This window comes from Notamacropus eugenii, chromosome 1 (genome assembly GCF_028372415.1).
Source record: "Notamacropus eugenii isolate mMacEug1 chromosome 1, mMacEug1.pri_v2, whole genome shotgun sequence".
Classification (NCBI taxonomy): Eukaryota; Metazoa; Chordata; class Mammalia; order Diprotodontia; family Macropodidae; genus Notamacropus; species Notamacropus eugenii.
The window spans coordinates 662,890,831-662,916,017 of record NC_092872.1 but is presented as its reverse complement, the minus strand read 5'-3'; the positions used below and the strand labels follow the sequence as shown (position 1 = coordinate 662,916,017).

Sequence of the window (25,187 nt, the reverse complement as noted above, 5' to 3'; positions counted from 1 at the left end):
ATTGAAAGTCACTACAGCCAGGTTCTCAGAGTATCATCATAGTATAGCTTTATCAATACTCAGCCACTTTGGATATCCATTCATTTGACCGCAATTTTTGAATAAAGTTGATTTTGCTTATAACTCAGGGAATGTGAAACTAAACATCAAGATATTGGCTTGTGGGGATGAAATCAATAGTCTGTACCTTCTGTACTGGAAGCTTGTATCTTTTGCCCTTTGGCTTCTCCTCCCTACCTTTTCCCCTTCTAAATGGGGAGAGCAAGGAGAAGGAGCAGAGCAGATGTGGAGACATCTCCCCATTCCTTGGATGGATATTTACAAGATAGTAGTCATTTAGCCAAGCCAAGTCAGGTCAATCATGTGCAATCATCTCTTTTTTATTATACCATGTTATGGAAAAGCTTGTTTTATTCCATTAATTAAAAATCAAATAAATATATTTTTAAAGTATCCACTGTATGCCAAATACTGTACTAAGCTCTGGGGATACAAAGAAAGGCAAAAAATAGTCTCTGCTTTCCAGGAAACCACAGTCTAATGAAGGAGACGATATGTGACCAACAATATACAAATCAGATATGTGCAAGATAGATTGGAGATAATCTCAAGAGGAAGGTATTAGCATTAAAGGGAGCAAGAAAGGCTTTCTGCACAAGGGGAGATTCTAGCTGAGACCTGAGGAGGAGATGAGGAGAAAGAAGGCTTCTGGAGAAAGCCAAGGAGAGCCTCTGCAGTCAGGAGATTGAGTGTCTTGTGAGAAACAGCAAAGAGGCCAATGTCACAACTGTAAAGGAAGAACGGGTCAGGTTACGAAGGGCTCTACAAGGCAAGCAGAGTGTTTTATGACTGGTCCTGGAGGTGATAGGGAGCCATGGCAGTTTATCGAATAGGGAGGTGATATAGTCAGACTTGGACTTCAGGAATATTGTTCTGAGAGCTTTCTAGCTAGCTAGCCGATAGCCAGGAGTGTGGACTGAAATGGGGAGAGAGACTTGAGGCAGGGAGACCCACCAGAAGGCTATAGGGAGAGTCCTCACACTCTAGCTCCCAGGGCACATGTTCAGTCTCAAAGACTCCAGGTTGAAGTCAGGGTCTAGATTAGGTCTTGCAGAAACTTACGGCACCTTTGGTCTTCAGAGTCCTGTTCTTCATTCTGGGCACTTGTCTCTACCCCCCATTTTGGCCGTTTGGCCTTTATTCTAGGGCCCTAGCATTAAACCTCCTTCAGCATTTCACCCCATCCTGCGGCCTTAGCCTCCTTCTATTTAGTAACATAATTAAGTATAGTAATTAGGGCCTCTAGGTGGCACAGTGGAGACAGTGCCAGTCCTGGAGTCAGGAAGACACATCTCCTGAGTTCAAATCCAGTCTCAGACACTTACTAGTTGTGTGACCCTGGGCAAGTTACTTAACCCTGTTTGCCTTAGTTTCCTCATCTGTAAAATGATCTAGAGAGCCAAGAGGACAGTAGGCTCCGCTTCTCTTCTCTTCTCTCTCCCCTCCCCCTCTCTCCCCGCTTGTACTTCTACTTCCAATCCCTTAAGATCTTAGCCTCCTTAGGAAATCTCCCCCTCTTCCTCCTAAGGAAGACCCCCCTGCACTTGTAACCGAAACCCTGAAATAAAGCTCAACCCTTGTTCGACTCTGGAACGTCCTTTCTCTCATATGAGCATCCGGTTTTGGCCAACCGAAGACCTCGGAGGTGAGGTAAGAAGACTCGGGTAGCCCACACAGGCCTCTAGGCCTGGCACTAGAGAAGGAAATGGCAAATCACTCTTTACCAAGAAAACCCCAGATAAGATCATAAAGAGTCAGACATGCCTGAAAGTAACTTAACAACAGTAACATGGTATAGTAATTAGATTTAAAACCTCTATATTCAGACTCAAAAGAACTGGATTCAAGTCCTGGCTTTGCTACTTACTAGCTGTGTGACTGTGGATTAAATACTTAATCTCTCTACATCCATACAAAGTAAGATTAAAGAATCCTTGAACTGGCAATCTCATGGGCTTTTTGGAAGGAAAAACTCTGTAAACTCTAAAGAATCATTCAAATGTAAGTTATTTTTAACTAGCCTTTAGCTTCTCCTCTGCCAAACACTTAGCTCCCTAACCTTACCACTTATCCCTTCATCCAAACCACTTCCCATCCATCCCTGCCACTTAGATTTACCCAATCAACCAATCAATAATCATTTATTAGCATTTGGCATCAGGCACGGTGCTTGGCCACGAGGATATATACCAGTCAGTTCAGTTGTTTTCAGTCATGTCATAACTCCATTTTGCGGTTTTCTTGGCAGAGATACTCAAGTAGTTTGCCATTTCCTTCTCCAGCTCATTTTACAGATAAGAAAACAGAGGCAAACAGAGTTAAGTGACTTGTTCAGGGTCACATAGCTAGTAAGTGAGTGAGGCCAGATTGCAGCTCAGGAAGATGAGTCTACCTGACTCCAGGTCTGGTACTCTGTCCATTGCCCCACCTTGGTGCCATGTTTTAAAAACTCAAGACACACTAAAGCATTTGGAACACTTTATATATTTTGTGTAATCTGCCTGACATGTCATTGTTGCTTCTCTATTAGGGTCCAAGTACATCAATTCCATTGTTTTTGATCAAAGGAATGATTTGTAAGCTCTTTCTTTACAAACTGTTTCACTTTTCTGCGGTCTGTAGTTCTGCTTCCACTTTCAGCCTAGAATGCTCTTGGGGTGACTTTGTTTTATTTCTCCGAACTGGCTTTACCTTCTACTCCTTTCTGCTCTAGGAGACAGGATGGCTCATATCCATCTATCATCCTGCAGCGTAAGATTTTACAAATGAGTTTATACCCTAACCTCATGTTGCTTTTGGCAGCCATCTCTTTATGTTTGGCAAGTAAGACAGATGTTTGCTGATTAAGGTGATTTCTGGGCTCTTTTGGTCTCCTTGTTAATGTAGTTAATTTACATTGGTTAGACTTGTAATTAAAAGTATTATTATCAGGTATCATTTTCATTTCTGTGTGCATTTTCCAGTTTTTGCCCCATCTTCAATTATTTATTTAAATAATTAAGCGTTAATTTGTTTTTATTTTACACCAAATCTTCTTGCTTGATTCTTATTTTTTGATGATTGTGTCCTTAGTTCCAAGGAGTTGATGGTCCAGCTGTACAATTATTGAATTAAGGATAATTTCCACACCAACAATGAGCCTTCTTCTGTCCATTAAAATAGAATCCATTTCATTCTTTATTCTATTATTTGGTGCTTTCTATGTCCAGGACAGAGAGAACAGAGTGTCCCTGCCCTCAAAGAACTTGCAATCTAATAGCTGCACCCCTCCTGGTTTCTTTGGGTTTTGTTTATAGCAAGAATGTTAAGAGTACTGTAGTTCAGCTCTTTCAGCAACATATCCTCAGTCACTGGGCAAAGATCTCACATTCAGGCTTCCAGGAGTTAAATTACAATTTCTTGACAGTCTTATACTGTGTGATTTTCAGCCCCTTCTGCCCAGTCTCCTGCCACTACCACCGTCACTGCAGAAGGGGCCACACAGGACTGAGGGCCACCTGAGTTCTTTGTTTCCTGCGTTACTATGGACAAAACATTCATCAGCTGGTTGCCAGCCCCAGGAAGACAAGCCTCACTGTAGTTAGCTAGGTTAGTCCTTGGAAAACAGATTCAGCCTGGTTACTGGGGTCATATTCAAAGCCTTTGCAGCATGGCAAAGCTGCCAGACCTTTCACTATGCCAGTTTGGCCTTCACATCTTCAAGTCACAGTGAGGCATTTAAATAGGATTTTCTAGAATTTTGTGCTTAGCCTCAGATAGCTGACGTGTATATGACACCCTGGGATTTGCAAAGTGCTTTAACAAACTTTTTTTTTTTTTATTTGATCTTGGGAGGCAAGTATAATAATATCCCCACTTCACAGATGACAAAACTGAGGCTGAGAAAGGTTATGTGACTTGCCCATGGTTACAGAGCCAGTAAGTGTTTAGGGTGGAATTCAAACCTACAAGACTCCAAAGTTAGCATCTTCTCCACTATGTCACATTGACTTACTCAGAGAGGAGAAGTAGGTTTAAAGCTGACAGAGTAGCAAAGGGCAGAAAGTTGAAGGGTCAGCGGAAGACAATTCTGTCATTGTCCCAGTTTCCCCTACAAAGTTGGGTCCTGATGGGGCTTTTTCACTAGTGACATCTCATCTCTCCCTCTTCCAGTTCATGACGAAAAGCCCCAATAAGCGATTGGGCTGTGTGGCAGCCCAGAGCGGCGAGGAAGCCATCCGCCAACATCCCTTCTTCAAGGAGATTGACTGGGTGCTGCTTGAGCAAAAGAAGATCAAGCCCCCTTTCAAACCTCGAATTGTAAGTACTGCCTTGGATGGCTCAGACCTAGACATCTCCCCTGGCAGGCAGAGTACCTCTGCTGGCTAACAAACACCCCCCACATCCTGCAGGGCATTGGGAGTACTGCCCAGGGCAGGGCAACTGTGTGGGAAAGGAGCTCATCTGGGGAAAACCAGGTTCCCTTGCTGCAGCAGAATCTTAAAAACAGAAGCAGCCCCTCCCTGAACACCTGGGACTGGTTAAGATTAGAGAAGGTAAATGAACATGAGGCATATCTACTCGCACGCAGAAGGCTGCAAGCCTCCCTTTCCTGTTTCAGTTTCCTTTGTTTCCCCATTGAACACTCTCTGTATCTCTTCTGCTCAAACATCTTCCCCTGGAATTCTAAAATTTTCTGCATGAGTCTCTGCCCAAGGGACTCTAGAAGACAGAAGGAACCATGAACTAAAAAGGGTTGCTGGGTTGTCAGTTTGGAAACCCAAAAAGAAAGAGATAGAAAACATGAGGGGAGAAGTTTCTGAAGACCGAGAACTGTCAATGCCTTGCAGATGGATGGAGGAGCAAGTGTGGGATTGGGAAGAAAGGCTCCTCCAAGCTAGTATTTCCTTATTGAGCCATTGCAATGAATCCTAGGTCTTTTTACTTTGGAATCAGGCTTCCCTCAAAATAAAAGGAGGGGGGAAAAGAATATTGATTTTTTATAGATTTTTTTAAGCCAAATGTTGTATTCATTTCAGCATGGGAAATTATGGCTGAGTGATTAGGGTGAAGGGTGGCTGTCTGACTGGCTGGCCATAAGATAAAAGTCTGGGATAAAGGAGCTGTCCCTCACCTTGTACACTGGGATGTTGGTGTCCAAGGTCCTGCTTAAGCTGTGGCTCCAGGTGCCAAATGTCAGCCCTATTACTGCCAACTTCCTGTGAGCAGGCATTCTGCCAGCCAGAATTTTCTATTAACATATGCTTCTGTTAGAGTGATGGATAGCCATCTCCAAGTCCCTGAGAGATTGCAAAGAAGACCCTGGAAAATGTGGGATTATGTTCAGTTAGTTTTAGCATGAAATGTTTCTCTGGTATGCCACATCTTGGCAAATAATCATAATATTACATTTACATAGTGCTATAATATATAAAATATGTTTTAATACTCTATATATGGTGATGTTTATCTAGTCAAGAGATAGGGGTGCCCAGGACACCCAGTTCCTCAGCCATAACAGATGAGAAATGAGAAGCGCAAAATGTAGTGTATAGAGTTCTGGCCTTGAAATCAGCAGGACCTGGGCTCAAGTCCACCTCTGATAATTACTGACTGTGTAACTTGGCAAGTGACAATGTCCTAGACAACCCTCTAAGACTCTGCGTTGCAGAGAAGGCATTGCTTGCATTAGCAGAGGGGAGTTAGCTCATTGAGAGTTACCTGTGCCAGGTCTGGCTTAATAAACACAAAATGTGAACCAGTACAGCCCTGATTTGGGGGTGCCCTTTCATTCAAAGCTACTACTATCTCCATGAGATTCTGCCTAGTCCCTCATTCCACCCTGAACTAAAACTATTGGATCCCTGGGGTTGGCTGGAGACCTGAGAGGGTTTAGATGAAGACCTATATAGACCCTTTGCCTGCCCTTCATGGGCTTCCCATGGGGAAGGTTGAAGTCAGACTCTATTGTCTGGGTCTGTGGTACCTGATATGTTTGGAGCAGGCTTTGAGGAAGACATATTTCCAAGAAAACTTGCCAACCATGGGCCAAAGGAAAGGAGAAATGCTAAAAGGGGCAGGAACTAGTGGAAGGAGATTTTTAATTTAGATAAAATTACAGCTAACAAAGTCAAGGGAAAGCGATCCTCGGAGCGGAAGAGCCAAGTGGACCATCCAGAGAGAGTAAGCAGAAGGAGCATTGAGCAATATCCCAGTGTAAATTGGGTGGTTATGTGTCCACTGGAGCTTGAAATGGGATGCTATTTCAGAAAGAATAAGAAAAAAAAAATTTAAAATAGACCATTGATTGGGCTGCCGTCCTGGCCCAACTAAGGGGTGGGGCCATGGGGAACAGCTGTCTGCTAATTCAGCAAGGCTGTGAATTGTTTAGACAGAGGCCCAGGAAGAAAATTAAAGGCTATTAAAGGGGTGAAGGCCCTGGCCACAGAGTCTGGACGGAGAGAAAGATGACAAGGGAGACAGACTATGATGTGGGAAAAGCCAGGAAGGAGAGGCAGTTTGCTGTGTGGCAGATGATACTCCCTCCAAAGAAGAAGGAATCAGGAAGGCTTTAATTTGTCAAGAGGGAAAAGTAAAAGTTTCTGAAATGTTGAATGGGGATATTTTGTAGATCTACCAGAAACATCAGAGCCTTAGACAGATCTATTTGTCACTGGAGGTATCATTTCAGTATTGGAGTCATAAGGAAGCTGTGTGATTGATTTCAAGAATACTAGGAAAGCCTCCATCCTTGCCCCCCCCCCCCCAATTAGAACTTCATTCTTTTAGTTTAAGGCTTTTTTTCCTGTTAAAACACAAATCCTTCTACAGGAGAGTCACGCTTTAAAATATTGTGAGTTATATTTTGCATTTCAGGGTAAATAAAGAATCCAAGGTTGTGTTTTTCATAAGAAGAGATATGATAAAGATATTGGAAGGAGCATGAGAGAAGAGGGCAGAGGGAGGAAAGACGAGGAATGAAGAGATAAATTGGCTAATTCACAATTTTATACAGGACTGGTCTTAGATCTCCCAGGAAGTCTTTGCTAAGGATTTACCTAGGCATTCGGAATCTTTCAGAACTGGAAATTGTTCTGGTAGTTTGGTATTTAAGGAGAACCCCCAGGAGCTAGATCCTCTGAGATGGGGAGATTGACTTTGGAGCAGCAATAGGGCAGCCATTTCCAGAAAAATGATATCCCCAGTCTTGGCCCCAATAGAAAAGATGTAGCCAGAGAAACTCCAGCCTGGCATTGATACCATGTCCATAGCCTAGCAGAATGATTTCTTTGTTGAGCCGACATTGCCCCAAGCAAAGAGACCGTAGGAGGCAAAGTCACCAATCCCTTCCCTGGCAGTGCTTCCAGCTGGCATCCAGGGGATACAGGAGTTCCGTCTGAGAAGATGGTAAACAAAAGACATTGACAAGGAATTCCAACCAACTTTCAGAGCTGTGTTGCTGAGGCTTTCAATCTTGACACAATTTAATTCAACAAACATATTAAGCATTTACTGTGTGCCAGGTGCTGGAAATACAAATATCTATTGTTTCTGAAAAGGGTATGGATCCATCATCTTTTGATTCCTTGGACCCAAACTCCTGTTATTGACCATTAGTCCCCTTATATGCTGTCTCTCTCTATTAGAACGTAAACTTTTGAGTGCAGGGACTTTCTCACTTTTTTGTATTTGTATCCACAGTACTTAACATAGTGTTTAGCAAATAGCTGTCACTTAATAGGTATTTTTTCATCCATCCATCCATCCATCCACACATACAAACATTCCTTCATTCATACAAAGTCAAAAATGAAAAGAGTCTGCCCTCAAGAGCTTCCATTATTAAGAGGAAATAACTAAATACAAAATAATTGTGAGGCAATGGCAGGGAACACTAAACCCAACGGGATAAGAAAAGGCCTTTCATAGGGTCTGGCACTTGAGTGCTGAATGTTGAAGGCAGTTGGCAAACCCAAGAAGGCAAAATGAGAAAGAAGTGTGTTCTGGGCATTGGGTTCAATTTATGCAGAAATGCTAACATGGGAGAATGAATGTCCTGTAGAGCAAGTGAGCCAGTTTGGTTAACATGCAAAATGCATGAGGGAGGGGGCAGAATATGAAATCAATCTGGAAATATAGATTGGGCCTAGCTTATGAAGAGCTTTAAAGAGAAACATTTGTATTTTATCCTAGAGGGAACAGAGAGCCCCTAAATTTCTTGATCTGATCTGTGCTTTTTGAATATCCTTTTGTCAGTTGTGTGGAGGATGGTTTGGAGAGGAGATACAGAGAATCTCTTCTTTGCATCTTCTCTTGGTCTTCCCCTCCACATCTTCATGAAGCTGTGAGCTTTGAATGAGTTTCTATCTTCTTGGTTTTCTTTGATTTCATTTACGCTGATTTAAGGACCTAGTTGGAGCAGACAGAATGAAATTTTCCAAGAAGAGAGAGAGGCACAAGGCAAAAATATGCTGAAAAGCAGGCAAGGACTATTTTTGCCTTCCTTTAACATTCCCCAGGGCTTCACACAGTGCCTGGCATATAGTTGGTGATTAATAAATGCTTGTTGACTTGACTTGAAAAATTAAATGTAATAATAAAATGATATAAGATACATAGACTTGTAGGACATATTTCTAGCCTAGCTATGTTGACTGTCTCTGCATCTTTGATCTTTGGTCCTAAAAGTGAGTTAGGCTATGAGCTAGGCTATGAGTCTCAAAGGACTTACTAAAGTGTTCAAGCATATTTAAATTCTCTAGGCTGTTTCTATGTGAGGAATGTCACCCCAGTAACTGCCAGTTTGGGAAAGAATGTGTGTGTGTATATGAGAGAAAGAGAGAGAAAGGGAATGAGAGGGAGGGGGAGAGGGAGAGAGAGAGAGTGCCAGTCAGCCATATTTAGTTCCCTTGCATGGTTGCCCATCTCTATCCCTCAATTTAGGTTAGTCCTTGGAAAACTTGAAGGTACCTTCTTTCTGATAATATCATTTGTACATACTTGGGCTACACCTGATAAGATGCTGGATGACATTTCCTGGCAGGGCTGGACCAGCATAGAAACATCTATTTAGCAGTTTTATGGAGGATGGTTTTCGAGGGAAATACAAGAAGTTTCTTCTGTGTGTGTTCTCCCAGCCTATCCTCTCACTGCCCCTCCACTCTCCAAATGAAGTTGTGAGATCACTTTGATTTTTTTGAGTGATTTTTTTAAATCACATTTTTTAAAGCCTTAAAGTGATAAGACTTATTAGAAAAACCCTTTGGGGAAGCTCTAACCAAAATAGGGGTAGCAGTTCTCCAGATAGCTGACTGCCCTGGCCTCATATTCTGATCTCAGAAGGGAACCCAGCAGTGTCCTGCAGGTAACTCATAAATTTCTTGGCTGATTACCTACATAATGGCATTTGAGAAGCACAAGGAAGGCTCTGGGCATCCCAAATGTCTTCCTCACCAGCCTGCCATGATGCAGACTCTCCTCTCCATAATGCATATCTCCTCTCCTCTTTATGTGCTCTCATCTCATTTCCCCTGGCTGAAAGCATTATCCTCTTTAAAATGTAGAGACTCCTGGGAGACACAGTGGGCCAACTTCTTATCAGTCACTACCCTCTCACTTGAATTCATTTATTAGAGATTTTTCATAAAGATAGGTTTCAGTGAAGGCTGGAGTGAAGGAAAAGGAGAGATTCAGAGCCTGAATCCAGATAGATCAGGCCTTAGCTAAGTAGGAGACCATGATAATGGGGTAAAGTCCCAGCTTAAGTTTTCCCCAGGCTGACTATAGTTTCATAATTCGTTGAGGGTCCCAGGACAGAACTTTGGACAGAAAGGCAGGTTTCCTGAGAAACCAAGTCCAGGTTAGCTAGCCTAAGTAATGGAAGGGTATATTAACCCTTTATAAGGAACCAAGTTTGCGTTCCCTTGGAGACAATTCTAGCATGTGCTGAGAGGTTTTTGGATAAGCTCATGGTCTTTAGGATCTTCCAGCTAACCCTCTACCTCCTCCCTGATCCTACCCTCATTAACATTACACAGAGCACTTGCCAAACAAACCCCACAAGTCATAGGACTGTAAGGTTCAGAGCTGGATGGGACCTTGGAGATTATCTAGTATAAGTCTCAATTTTTATAGATGAGTAAAGTGAGAATTTTAGTGACTTGTCCAAGGTTACAGAATTTCAGAGGTAGAAGGAATCCCCAGAAATTTACTTACACACATATACACACTAATAAGAAGCAAAGTCAGAATCTGAACTCAGGTCTTCCAAATCCACCTTCAGTGCCCTTCTGTTCTATCAAATGTCATTGAGTTCACTTCAAGAGACTGATATGCTTTCTGTATTTGTATTTCTAGCACTTACTACAGTTTCTGACACATAGTAAGCATTTAATAAATGCTTTTCATTCATCCATTGTCATTCATCATTCATTCCCCTTCCTTCTTACCTTGCAAATCCCCCATCACCCTTAGGGAATTTGCTTGGTCTACTCCATGGAATTCATCCACCTCTGTCTAGTCAGGATTGATTTAGTGACCCATCTGCCATCTTGGTCATTCAGGGTAGAAATTTGCCAAGCTCTGATTTCATTAATTGGAGGGACAAGCCTTGTAAACTGTAGTGTTAATTGGACTAGAAAATAAGTAGTATTACAGTTATCTTTTCGACATCATGGGGGTTAGGGGCATGGTGCCCCCATGATCTGGAAAATCCACATAAAATTTTTTTGACCTTCCCTTTGTACCAGAGAAGAAGTCTGAACTTTTTCTTTTTCTTTCATAGGGTGTTTACAATACTTTATTGTAAAATTTGTAATTATAAGTATTTGGTCCTAGGTTCTGTGTTGTCTGAAGCCTGCACATGTCATCTGCAGCTTCTGCAAAACTCCCCCAAAATTCCCATTTAATTTCTTATGCCAACTTGCAATATGTTGAAACCACCATGGGGAAAGTCTCTATGTGGAAGGGATAACCGCAGTTGTTAAATGGTAAATAGCAAAGCCCTGTGGTTCCTTCAGTCCCACAAGTCTAGCTTTGCTACCCCTACCCAGGTGAAAAGAAATCCTTAAGGAGACACCTTCAGGCAGGGCCTGCCTCCCAGATAGCATAGCAAACGTAGGATATGTCCCAAGCTGTACATGCATATGTGGGTAGAAAAGATCTAGTACTCCACTCTCCTATGTGTTAGGGAGGGACCAGAGCATTTTAATGACTCTTCTATTCAGTTGTAGATAACCCCCCAGACTAAGATTTCTGTCTGTTCCCTAAGAAACTCTGTCCCTGCTGTAGTAGACTTTCCTAGCAATATTTTCTGATTCACAACCAAAACTTAGCCTTTCATTTAATCCTGGAATTTTAGAGCTGTAAGAAACCTTAGAGTAGATAGAGGTAGTGAAAAGTGTGGATTAGACGGATCCCATGTGGCAAATTTACAGGAAGACATGGGAAAGACCAGCATAGGATGGACAGGCATGAATTAGCTGCACTCTGCATCACTGGAGGGAACTTTCAATCAATGACCCGATTGAATAGTTAAGTAAGTTACAGAAATGGGACTTGGGGAGCTCGAAGTTTTTGACTCAAGTAAAGTACATTCCTTCGGTGAAGTTCCATCCCTCCCTTCCCTTCTCAAGTGGCCCCTCCAGATTTCTAACTTCTTAGGATTTTTGTTTTCCCTGTGACAGTCATCTTTTCCTGTTTCTTCCCCCTGACTGGCCTTGCACCAGTCAATTGCACCTTTCAATTCAATTCACCAATTCAAGAAACTTCAGTGAAAGGCAGGGCACTAGGTGCTTGGGATACAAACAGTCTCTCCCCTCAAGAAGCTTAGCTTACATTCCACTCTAGGGATTCAGTGTGTACACAGATGAGTCATTACCGGGTTATTTGAGGAGGGATTGCTAACTATATCGTCACCATGCTTCTCTCTTCCCACCCCTTCCCACCTCAGTGACTCTTAGTTCAGGGAATATTGCTTTTAACTTGGTCTCCACTGTATTAATCCTCCATGGCAGACAATGTACCTTTTAAAAGGCTGTGGCTCAAGCTAGGTCATTTCAGATGCCCATGTCCTGCCCCCAGCCATGTACACACTCTCATCTTAAAGGCATACCTGGAGTCAATTAGCTTCATACAAGCAATGCTCCATCACCAGGGACTTCATGACTCCTGAGGTCACTCAGATCCATAGTCAGGGGTAGTTTGAATGGAAGCAGGAGATTGGTTCTAATGGGCATTAGATAGAAGTTTGTTACATGTTGGAGATCCTAGTACTATAGTGGTCTACAGGAGAACCTACGTGACTGGATCCAGAAAACTGGCCACAGAATTTACATATGTGTGTCCATCCTATATCTAGATGCTAATGGAAAGTATATTTTGTTGTTGTTCAAAATAAATCTTTTTTGGGGAGGGAGGCAGTTGGTAACTTTCGTCAGTACCAAGAAACAAGACCATATTCAGCTTCTGAATTTCCCAAGGGAATGGTCCTGTTGCTTTCCAAGTGAGGAGGGGCCATAGCTAGAGGTCAGAATGTTTTGCCCTAAATCTAGCTTCTCTTCTCTGCACTCTGTTGAAAAATCCCAGAAATGCCAAATAACAACAACCAAAAAAAAAAAACTTTTAGAGTCCCAAGTTTCTGGTACAGTTGTGATTTCCCAATATCGTGGCACCAGGATCAGGGGAAGCTGGTCTGGGAGGGAGAAAACATCCTCCCGTATTTCTTCTCAGTCATAGCAAAAGAGAACCGGGGAAAATGCAGGCCGAGTAAATTTCTCTTTGTATGAATGTTCTCTTTTTTCAAGTTTGCTTCAGTGTGAATTCCCCTCTTTAAGGTAAGGCTTCCAATATGGGAAAACTTTCCAGGTAGGTCAACCTTCATTCAGGCTTGGTAACTTGGAGGTGTCCCTTCAACATCATGATTGATTTCCATCCAGCCATCTGCGCTGCATGGCAGTAACCATTGAGCAGAGAATTCAGGTGCATGCCCTTGCATGAAGTGGTCTATGCTGAGATAAAATCTTGGGAAATGAGTTGAAGACCTTCCACCCAGACCCTTACTCACTTCCCTGTCAGGGAGACCCAGGGGCAGAATCTCCATGAAAAGACAGATAGAATCCAACGATAGCCTGCTCCAAAGCCACACTCGCCCACAATGCATTAGGGCACTGAGATAATAAAAACAATAATGACAGTAATACTGATAGCATTTGTATAGTGCCTTAAGATTTGTGGTTATCTCATTTGATTTGAAAAGCCAGAAAAATTATTAGAAACCATTGATTTTGACTTCTTCCCTGTTATGGAGGCTAGAGAACAAAGGAAGAAATTGAGTGTAACAGGGCAAAGTAATTTAATGGGCTGCCATATACTTGAACAGGTGGAGGATGGCCTCAATATTATCCCAAAGGGATTAAATTCTCCATCTCCCAGCACTTTGCTATTACGAGGGTCTATGTCACTGGCCCCTGAGAGTTGGGGACATGACTCACTTGGATGATTTTCCAGACACTCTAGAAAAGAAGACAAAGCCCCCTAAAGTAAAAAGCAATGAAATTTTGGCAGATTGACACACCTCAGAAGAGCCAGGGCTCTGACTATGGTGGGCTATGGGGAAAGAGCTGTAGGGCTATAGGGAAAGAGTTGATGCAACATGGGTTGTTTTCAGCAGATAGCTGAATCATAGACTTAGCCATCACCTCCTTCTACCCTTTAGGAAGCCAGCCAAAGGAATGGCTTTATGCCAGCCCTAGGCTAGGACTCCCTAGGGGTCAAAGGTCCCCTCTCACCTTTGTTCCATCTTCCCTATGAGTTATACTGAAAAAAACCATTTGGGAAACATTTGCCACTGAGGAACAGATTAGTTACAGCTCTGGGCTATGGGGAGCAAGTGTGATAAGAAAGGAGACAGAAGTGAGGTTCAAAAATTAAAATGTAAGGCACAGTCAGCCAGGAAAGAAGGAGGCAGAAGAAGCAGATAGCCCCAAAGCTAATGCTCCCGACACGGCTGAGGGAATCCTCAGCGACTAGATGGCCGACTAGAGCAAAAACAATTTCAGGTGCAAAGGGTCAGAATCAGACAAGAGACCCGGGACCAGAGAAACAGACAAGGTAGAGCAGGGGTGAGAACCTGCAACCTCAAGGCCAAACGTGGCCCTCTAGGTCCTCAAGTGCAGCCTCAAGGCTGCTCTCATCCGTGAGATAGAGTGATGTATGGAATACCAGTAGCAAGAAAGAAACATGATGCTAAACCATATTATTCAGGCAACCCAACATGGTCAGCACAGTCTGGGGAATTCCTGATGTCATAATACTGAAAGAATGAGCTTGCTTGGGCTAAACATTGCCGCCATCACAAAAAACCTTTCATGCCATGGGCTAACAAGCCCAGGGCCCCCCTTTCAGTAGCCCTCTCTACTCTAGATTTCATATGCATTTGTTCGTCTTTATTTTTATTCTCTGAAGCATTATTGCTGAGGGCAGCTGTCTGAGACTTTGATGGCCCAGCACTGAAAGGACAGAAGTATAGAGGATGTTTCCCAGAACTGCAGGTTTCCAAATATTTATAAGCTAAGCAGCCTTTATGATTATGCTTTTACATTTATACAAGAGAACCATCTGCATTTGTTTCTTCCCCTAAGAATTCCCACTACAGTGGCATCAAAGCATCGCAAGGTCAATGGACAGTCATCAGTGAATCATTTTTACTTTTAACTCTGTCTTTACCTTGGGCGATCCCTTGGGAGGGGACCTCACCCTGTGCTAATCTCAGAATTTCCAGTGATTTCTAAGGTTTAGGAAGCTTGAGGTTCAAAAGTCCAAGAACAGTCACTCAGACTGTGATCTTTGGCCAAGATTTGTCTTTGTCCATTCCTTAAATAAATGTGTATTCACATACAAACCCATATTACCTCCATCTGTGCCCAATCTCGTGTTGGATGTTGCAGAGGAGACCAGAAAAAGAAAAGTCATGGTTTCTGACTTTGGGGAAGTAACAGGCTATTGGAGCAGATGTTTAAGGGACTGGGTGAATAGCAGAGACTCTAAAAGTCATAGGCATTCAGGGAAAGGAGAGTTTTATGTATGGGATGGAGTGATAAGGGAAGGCTTCATATTATGATGGAATGGCAGAGCTGGAAGGAAATTCAGAGATCATCTCTTCATGCCTCAGCCCAATACCTTCAGTTTACAGATGAGAAAACAAGAGGGTGAGAGAGGGTTTAAACCAGTAGCTAGAATCAGTCATGAAAAGGATGGGATTTGAGCTGGTCCATGAAGGATAGCTAGAGCTTGGTTCAGTGGAGTAGGGAGTTGAGAGGGAAGAAAGGTGGTTCCAGATGAGGTAAGAAGAAGCATGAGCAAAGGCATGGAAGTAACAACATAGAAGATGTATTTCAGTTCAATTTCTTGAGTATTTTTTGAGTGCTTATTGGTCAGCTTTGTATTAGGAATCATAGGAAGTGTTTAAGAAAGGTGTGAAATATGGCTTCTACTTTCAGAGAACTTCACAGTCTGTCTGGAGAGACAAGACAGGCACATGATACACTGATAGAACAATATAGCACAAGATATAATTCCTATATGCTATGTTCATATTTTGATTGATGAAAGGAGCAGGGCTCCTCCTTTCCCAAGTTTAGAAGACTGGGCCTCTAAAAAGAGAGATCATGTGAGGGGATGCTGCCTTCATGAACCTGTAGAATATAAGGATGATGGAAATCGAGTTAATTCGTAGACCTTATTTGTATTCTGTTCTAGCCCCTTTTTCCCAGCCTTTCCTATAATTGTCCCAAAAGAGAATTCATTGAAGCATCCCCTTTGTGAGGAGTGTTATAGGATATTAGAATATAGTATTATGGGATATTGGAAAAGTCTAAATAATTAGCACCCTTCCCCTTCTAAGCCCATATTATGCCAAGCCCTGCCTTCTAATTGTTTCACACATCCTGAACACATTTGTCTGCCCATGGGTTGGGGGCAGTGATGTGAACATAAGAATATTGAATTGCCCTAGAGCAAAGCTTCCTGTCATCCCTCCCCCCCAAGATTCTGTCTCTGATAGGGCCACAGAGGGGCCATTTGAAAAGCCATTGTCATCCTTCCCAACATCAACCTCAAAACCTCAGACATTCTGTGTAACTTGCTACCATCCATGAATTTAAATCCTCTGACATCCCATTTCCAGCCTGTGCTATCTCTCAGAATAACAAGGATACTTGTTCTATACTTAATTTTTCTAATGCTTCAAAGAGGGGATACTCCTGCTTCTCAACTTCTAACATTTGCTAATCAGACCCACGTCCATACTCATGCCCTTTATTATTTTGGAGGCTTCAGTCATGTTCCATGGCAGTTTTCATCTTTTTATACAAGAACCCTGATTTTTTTAAAGTCTAGCTTTACATAGGAAGACTTCCCACACCCCTACCTCCTAGATTATTTTGGTTGCCAGTCTCTGTATCTCTCCCAGTTCCACTGCGGCTTCCTTGAGGCATAGCTACAACAGCCACATGGTAGGTTCATAGGCACAGATGGGAGATAGATAGAATGGGAATAGGTTGGGATGGTAAGAACTGCTACTTCCCTTGAATGAGATGACAGGAAGAAGTCCCATGGGAATTTACTGTAGAATCACAAAATCTTAGAGTTGGAAGGCACTTTAGAGGTCATCTATCCCAACACGAACTGGAAAAAGAATCCTGTCTATGAGGACATGTCAAGGGTACAGACAGCCCTTGCAGAAAGATCTCCTATGAAGAGGAACCCCCTGCCACCCTTAATGGACAAATTTGCATTTGAATATCTCTGTTCTGTTGGGCAAATGTATTTCCCCATGTGGATCCTAAAGCAGCTTCTCTTAAGCTTCTGTCTGCTGCTGGTTCTGCCCTCCAGTTCAAGCAGAATACACATAATCCTTCTTTTAAGTGGTAGCTCTCCAAATGCTTGAAGACAACTATCACATCCTCCTCTAAGTCTTCTGTTCTCCAAGCTAAAGGTCCTCAGTTCTTTCAGATAATTGTCATAGGGCTCCTTCATCATCTTAGTTACCCACCTTTGTGCACTAACTTCTCACTGTCCTAGAATGAGACACCAGTGACAGAAAACAATACTCCAGAGGTGGTCAAAGATAGAATGCGACAGGATTATCATTTCCCTGGTTCTAGACACTATATCTTTTTTAATGTCACTTAAGATTGCATTAGTATATTTGGCTACCATATTCAGTTTTTTGGGGGGGAAATCCATTTTACTTATGGTTTTTAATTTATCTTTATTTTTGCCTTTATATTATGTACATTTCTCAACATATTCCTATAATTCTTCTTCTACTTCTCATAGAGTTATGTCATGTGTTTTATTAATTTTAGATTTTTTAAAAAATTATTTATTTTTAGTTTACAGCATTCAGTTCCACAAGCTTTTGAGTTTTAAATTTTCTCTCCCTCCTTCCTCTCCCCAAGATGGCATGCAATCTGATATAGGCTCTGCATATACATTCATATTAAACGTACTCAACAACATTAGTCATGTTGTAAAGAAGAATTATAGCCAATGGAATGAACCACAAGAAAGAAGAAACAAAACAAATAAAAAAAGAGAGCAAGTAGTCTGCTTCGATCTGCATAATTCTTTCTCTGGATGTGGATGGCATTTTCCATCATGAGCCTTTTTTAGTTGTTTTACAGCCTTGCATTGCTGAGAAGTTGGTCATCATATTGTTGACCTGAAGTTTTCAGGCCACTGAAATGCCTCATCTTTCTCATATGAGCAGCCATCCAGCCACACCTCCTCTACCTTATACCAGTGAAGCTGATTTTTTTTTTTGACTCAAGTATAAGACATTACATTTACTCCTATTAAATTTCATCTTTTTTAGATCTGGCCCGAAGTTATAACCTATCATTATGTTTGTGGACCCTAACTATCTCATTCAGTATTGTTGCATATCCTGCCCAGCTATGTGTTATCTGAAAATTACATAACCATGTCATCTGGGCCTTTACCCAGGTCATGGATGTAACTGTTAAGCAACACAAGGCCAAGGATAGCTTTCTGGAGCACTCCACAAAAGATATGCTGCCATGTTGACATTGAAGATTAATGATTACTCTTTTTGGTCCAAATATTCAACCAGTTCTGGATCCCCTTAAATGTACCTTTGTCTAGCCTCCATCTCTCCATATTTTCCAGAATAGTATGAAAGATTTTTATCAAGCTCTTTTTTGAAATCTAGGTAAATTATTTTTATAGTAACTCTCTTACCTAACAGTCAAATACCCCTAACAATAAAGAGAACTATGGCTAGTCTGATATGACCCATTCTTAATGAAGACTTATAGGCTCCATGTAATCACCACTTCCTTTTAAAATGTTCATCAATGAGACCTTTAACTATACCTTCTAGAATTTTGCCTCATGATGAGAAACTATGACTTACAGATTCCATTGTCTTTTTTGAAAATCAAGACATTTGCCTTCTTCAATCCTGTGGAACCTCTCCTATTCTCCATGATCGTTCAAAGATCAGTGACAGTGGCTTACTAATGTCATCTTCCAGTTCTGATACATCCAGCCAATTCTCATCATTCATAGTAATTATGTTCCATAAAGAATGCCACAAACACTCAATTAGTGAAAAATGAGCTGTTGCTACTAAGAAATACAAGCTTAGGTTCCTACAAGTCTCTGGTCACAACATCTACTTTAGCTTCACCTATAGATAGGCAAATTTCTTCTTCCTTTTTATGGATGTACCGAATTGTTGATTCATTATATTGAACTCACAAAATCACCAACAAAAAGCACAAAAATGAGAAAATCATAGCACTAAATAGATCGTTGTTTATAGCATTGAGAGAAGAAATAAGACAGCAAAGTGCCTGAGGCTCGAGTTTTTTGGCCACTCTGCACATTTCCATGAATTACTATGAAAGAACCATGATTATTGATTTTGGGATTACAAATAAATTTTAGAGAGTAGACAAATTCACAAATACAGAATCTGTGAATGAGGATCAACTCTTTGTATGTAAAATGTATATTTTGTTTGCATACACATATACACGTGCACACATGCACACACATATGCATATACATATATGTATACATGTGTTTGTGTGTATGTTTCCCACACACACACAAGTTTTTTTAGACAAGTCTCCTTTTTTTCCTAATTGAGATTTTTTTTGTCTTATTGTTACGAGCTACCCATTCTTGGGGAGTAATGTCACCTGCAGAATTTTAGGACATGGAATCCCAGCTATCTTTTCTCTGAACCTTCTAATATTTAACCTCATATAATCAAGGTACATGTCAAGACTATGCCTTACTTTTTTTCCCTTTATTACAACTCTAAGATGCTATAAGTTACTCTCCTCCTAAAGGTCCTGTCATTTCCCCCCATCAAACATTTTCTGCTTGTGGGTAAAATCAGATAAAGAATGAAATTTTTCTTACTTGATTGCTTAACCTTAATTTTTTAAAGCAGGAGTTCTTCATCTTTTTTGAGTCAGGCAGTGTGATGAAACCTATGACTCACTTCAAAATAACATTTTTAAACTCATAAAATTCAGTATACAAACAAATAACAAAAGAAACCAACTATTAGGACACAGTTAACAAAGCATATTTTAAAAAATTCAAAGACCCCAAATGAAGAACCCACTTGGAAAAGATGAGATTATCATTAAGGCAAGTCAAAAATCATTGGCTGTTTAGCTTTGAGGAGAAAGAGAACGCCAGCAAATATCCAGATGTTGGCAAAGTGCCATCACTATTCTATCATGCTCTGTGCCCATTGTGAACCATTTACTGACCTGCTCAGCTGTTTTCTCTTTCTTTCAAAATCATTTGTAGTGTAGTATGTTCTTCTTACAATATTACTTGTTTCTGTTCTCCAATGATCTGCAGCCATCGCTCTCCGCCATGTTTTTCTCTCCTCATCCCTGCTCCCAACCATGGTTCCTGCATTTCCTCATCTGAGTATTTTGCCTTAATTTATTATAGTACTACTTTGCTCCGTGACACCCCATTTTTCCTGACTTGTTTCTTTAGTATGCTCATTGGGAGCCATATTCTAGTCATTGGTTTTATCCAGCCATTCTCATGATCCATATGAAGTCAACTTTATGTCCTTGTAGTAAACTCTCTAATTCATCTCACTTATTCCCCACACTTTGTGCTTTTATGTGTAGACATCTGAGGCCATGAATTTTACTGTTAATTCATTTCCTATGAACTTCCCTTCTTCTTCATACTCGTAGAGGCTTTCTAAACTAAGTGGTTCAGTGGATGAACGCTGGGCCAGAGTTGGGAAGACCTGAGTTCAAATCTGGCCTCTGACACTAGCTGTGTGATGCTGAGCAAGTCACTTAGCCTCTGTTTGCCTCAGTTTCATAAACTATAAAATGGGAATAATAACGGCTTGTTGTGAGGATGAAATCAGATAATATTTATAAAGCACTTTGTACAGTGGCTGGAATATAGTAGGCACCATGTAAATGTTTATTTCCTTCCCTATCTAGCTTGGAGGATATACATTGATATATATTTATCTATATCTCATACACACACATATATAATTTACACAGATGGATATAAGTTTGTATACACACACAGTTTTCTCTAAGCTCCTTTCTTTTCAAGCTAAAGTCCTTTTGATTAGATTTATCAGAATCCAGGCAAACTAATTCTTAGCAGTCCTTGTCCTGTATCCCTGACCTGGGGAGCTAGGTGGCCCAGTGGTTAGAATGCCTGAGAGTTCAAATTTGGCCTCATACTTTTACTAGCTGTGCGACCCTGGGCAAATCACTTAACCTTGTTTGCCTCAGTTTCTCATCTGTAAAATGAGCTGGAGAAGGAGATGGCAAACCACAACAGCATTTTTGCCAAGAAAACCCCAAATGGGGTCACAAAGAGTCAAACACAACTGAACAACAAAAAATCCCTGACCAGAGAATGACCCTGTCATTCTTATATTCTAAGCCATAATCCAGAAATCCAAATCCCTTTCTTAGAAACCATCTTTTTTTGTTTTTTTAAACAGCAGTTCAATTTCCAGATTGCCTTGTAGTTTTTCTCCTTTAGCTGACAGATTAGATAACAATATCGACTTTGGGTTTTAGCCAGTCCTTTATACCTTTTCTTTCTGTCCCTGTTTGAAAGCAATAGAATTCCTAGGGAAGCATTGCAGTCTTAGGATACTGATTCTGAAACGAGCTCCATAGGATAATTCAGTAATAAACATTTATTAAGTACATACTACATGCCAGACACAGGGCAAAGGACAATCCCTGGTCTTAAGAAGGTTACAATCTCCTGGGGGAGACAACATGCAAATGACTATGTACATACAAGCTGTCCAGACAGGGAAGTTAGGAATGAGGGATAGGAGGGAAGATGTAAGAAAGGTGAAGGACAGGAAAGGCTTCCTGTAGGAGGTGGGATTTTAGCTGGGACTTGAAGGAAACCAGAGAAGCCAAAAAGTAGAGATGAGAAGGGGAAGTCTTCCATGTATTGGGGACAGCCAATAAAAATGGAGAGTCAGGATGTTATTGCCAGAAGACTCAAAGTACATGTCACACCAGTGTAGGAGTGTAAGTATTTTGGGAAGAGACTGGGAGTTAAATGATCTCAATTTGAGCCCCCTATTGGCCACCAATTTTCTATATGAGCTTAAGTAGGTTATTTCAATTTGATTCCACAAATTTGGTAACCACCTGCTGCTATGAGCCAAACCCTGGCTAGCTAGGCACTAGGAATGCAAAGACATAAAAGAAACCAGCTATGTCTTGTAGAAGCTTATATTCTGCCAGGAAGGTGGATACAGATGATACTAATTCATTTGAAGTAGGTTGTACATATACAAGGCTTGATGACAACATATCAGAAAAGTTGTGAAAGAAGGATTCCAACATGGCCTCCGAGGTTAGAGTTGGTGACCTCCTCAAACCCTAAGGTTCTAATTTGTTTAGCTCCTAAATCAGACTAAAGGAGATTTCCATGGAAAAAATGAAGTCACACAGATCTCTTTGTCTCAGTTACTTCATCTTTGAAATGGAGCTAATTCTACCTGCTCTCTTTCCTTCCTTGAGATAGTATTTAGGTATTGTAAGCTAACAACAGTAAAATTATAAACACCTTAAGGGCAGTGCACATGATCTGCTATATTTCCCATGGTGCTTAGCCTAAAAATCTAAAAATAATAGTTGTTTAGTAAATAGTTTTTGTTGTTGTTGTTGACAACATAAAATCTAAGGTGTGAAAATGCTTTAAACAAGCTGTACAGTTCACAGGTATTGCTGATCTTTCTGAAGTGTTTTCCGGTATAGATTTGAATCAGCAGCACAAGATGAGACTATTTCATTAATGCATTTTTTCCACAATCACTTCCCAATAGAACCTCGTAGAACTTTCCCCCCACAACATTAATTTTAAAAAGCAGTAGTTGAACAAAGCCATCTGATTCAGCAGTCTCTACACCGTAGTCTACCAGTTCCCTACCAAAACCTGGTAAGTGTGTTCCAGCATCACCCATCTGGAAGCTATTATCTGTGATCCAAGTTCCATTGTCTTTTACTAGCCAAAGTAGCATTTGAAGAAGATTGCCACAATAATGGTTATTTGCTAGCATAAAAATTGCCATATTATTGTTTTATCTATGCATAGAACAACAAGTTCTTGTCTCAGAGATATGGTGAATTTTAAGGGAATGACATAAACGAGGTAAAATAATCATCATGCAGCTCTGTTTGGTAAGGGTAGGGAGAATCCTTGTTCCAACTTAGCATTCCAAACCAAGGAAGATCACAAGTCTGAGTGGTGTTCTGACTCAGACTTTCAGCATTAATACTCTGGACCTCTTGGTTCATTAACTGTCCATCCCTACCTTGTAAGGTAGAGGCTCCATTCTCCCCACCCCCTTCCTTAGAGGGGTAAAGAGTCTGAGCCCTTTCATCATATTTGGAAAGCAAGTTTGCCAGGCTTTTCTTCCCCAGGTGACAATGGTAAAAAACAATTACTGTCAGAATAGGCACAGGTATCAGAAGTGATGTTAACTACACATGATTTAACCAAGCCTTCAATATCACAATGCTCCCAAACTTAACCATTCCCCTAACCCTTAATTGTCAGGCATCCTGATCAAATCCTGGGGAAGGGTGGGATAGGGGTAGGGAGAGACTTGTCGCCCTTCCCCCATTGAGCCTACTTTATTGTTGTTTCTAAAATTTGTCTTTTTCAAAAATAAATTTATCACCAACAAATACAGATATCCTAGTTTGAAAGTACAAAAAAAGAGAATTGCATATGAAACCATGAACTTCTATATACAGCTTATTTTTTTAAGAATATATAGAATGTAACATGGTAGTAATAAAATTGCCCTGTTTATTTGTGACCCTATCTGAACTACTTTTTTGGTTTCTTCTGTGTATTTTTTAGGTCTTATTGATATTCTTTCTTTCCTTTCTCCTTCCTTTTTTTCTTCTCTCCCTCCTTCCTTCCTCCATTTCTTCCTTCTTTCCTTTCCTTCCTTTTTTCTCTATCTCCCTTCCTCTCCTCTCTCTTTCTGTCATTACTTCCCATTAAGTCACTCTTGCCCCCATGAGTCAACTTTCCAATCCCACTATCCTTGGCAGAAATAGTTACTAGACCTAAACCTCCCTCTACCCTCAAAAGCTGATCTCTGTCTGTACTTCAGAAAGCTGCAGACTTTATTTGGTTCGAAATGGATCAGGGAGTACAGACAAAGAAAAGAGAGAAAGCCTGGCATAACAGACAGAATACTGGACTTGGGAGCAGATGTGAATCTTATTCTTAGGTCTGTCACTGTCTCTGGGCTGTAGTTTCTACATTCATATTTACAGAGTGTTTTAGACCTTACAGTCAGCTGAGATGATCTGCCTCCCAAACCCAGATATCAAGAGGCAGAGCAGGGACTGTAATAGAGCCTGTGACTCCCAAGCCTGACTGTTCTTTCCCCTTGACCATACTACTTCCTGGAAAATGAAGGAGTGGGGCTAGCACCTGACCACACCATGGGAATGAGAGTGGCAAAGACCTAAGTGAGTCTTAATCTTTTCTCTGTCATGGGCCCTTTGAAGTGAAAAGCCCCTTTCTCAAAAGAATGTTTTTAATTGCATAAAATATATAGGATTACAAAAGAAACCAAATATATTGAAGTAGTTATCGTATTTTTTTTTTAAAGTACATGGTCCCCAGGTTAAGACTTACTCCTGATTGACTCTTTATTTTATAGATGAAAAATCTGACATCTAGGGAGGTTCAGTGATTTCTAGGTTCCCTTCTTTATGAGCATTCTAGGCGTCCAAGATCTGCCAGCACCTGGTCCACCCTACATGTGTTCTCTGTGTTAGGTCCTTAATAATTTTAGTACCATAGACCAAAAGCCAAAGAATGACCTCCTTGGTCATTTAGCCTCTCATTTTATAGATAAGGAAACTAAATAACAGAAGGGAATTAACCAACCCAAAATCACTGGATTTGAACCAAGGATTTTCCAATTCTATATTCAGTGCTCTTTGTACTATCCCCATTCCCTCCCCCACCAAATACACACTGTGCCTCTCTGCCTCCCCTTCTTTGACCCAAGACCTGATCCAGATCCTTGGAATGCAGGGAATCAGGATTATGCCTCAGGAAACCGCAGAATATGGTTCGATTGTAGGGAAGGGTAGGTTACCTCATCTTGCCTCACAGGGCTGGTGTTCAAGTGTTTGCAGTTCCCATTTCAGGACAGGCAGGGTTCTAATAAATACTGAGCCAAGGGAAAAGATCTTTATCTGGAGCATTTTCACAAATAAGGAAAAAAAAGGATTAAGAAGGGGTGAATGCAGGAACACCAGCCTTTGCCAGGATGAGATAGGAGACTTTCTTCTCTAAAGCACCAGGAACAGCCCCAAAATAAACATTCAACCACCACTGACATTAGCAATGTCTCTGTAGTAAAAGGCAGAAAACACGGAGAGGGTCTGTGATTAAAAACAAGCTCTGCGGCAGAGGGTGCCTAGATGCCAGCAGAGTTATTCTGGGCCTGCCTCCCACTACCAGTCCAGGACTCACACTTTCTAAAGGTGTTATCAGATCTGGGCTCCTGCCCATCCCATGGCAGCAGCGTGCTCTGTTGGGGT

The 25,187-nt window shown here is 41.2% G+C and overlaps 1 protein-coding gene across 1 annotated transcript in view; it reads left to right on the top strand.

Moving 5' to 3' along the window:
• Positions 1–25,187, top strand: part of PRKCE (protein kinase C epsilon) — a 661,730-nt gene that overhangs the window by 614,448 nt on the left and 22,095 nt on the right. Inside the window, exon 14 of the mRNA XM_072635707.1 lies at positions 4,213–4,359. Within this exon, the coding sequence (XP_072491808.1) occupies positions 4,213–4,359 (147 nt within the window). The remainder of the gene's footprint in view (positions 1–4,212; positions 4,360–25,187) is intronic.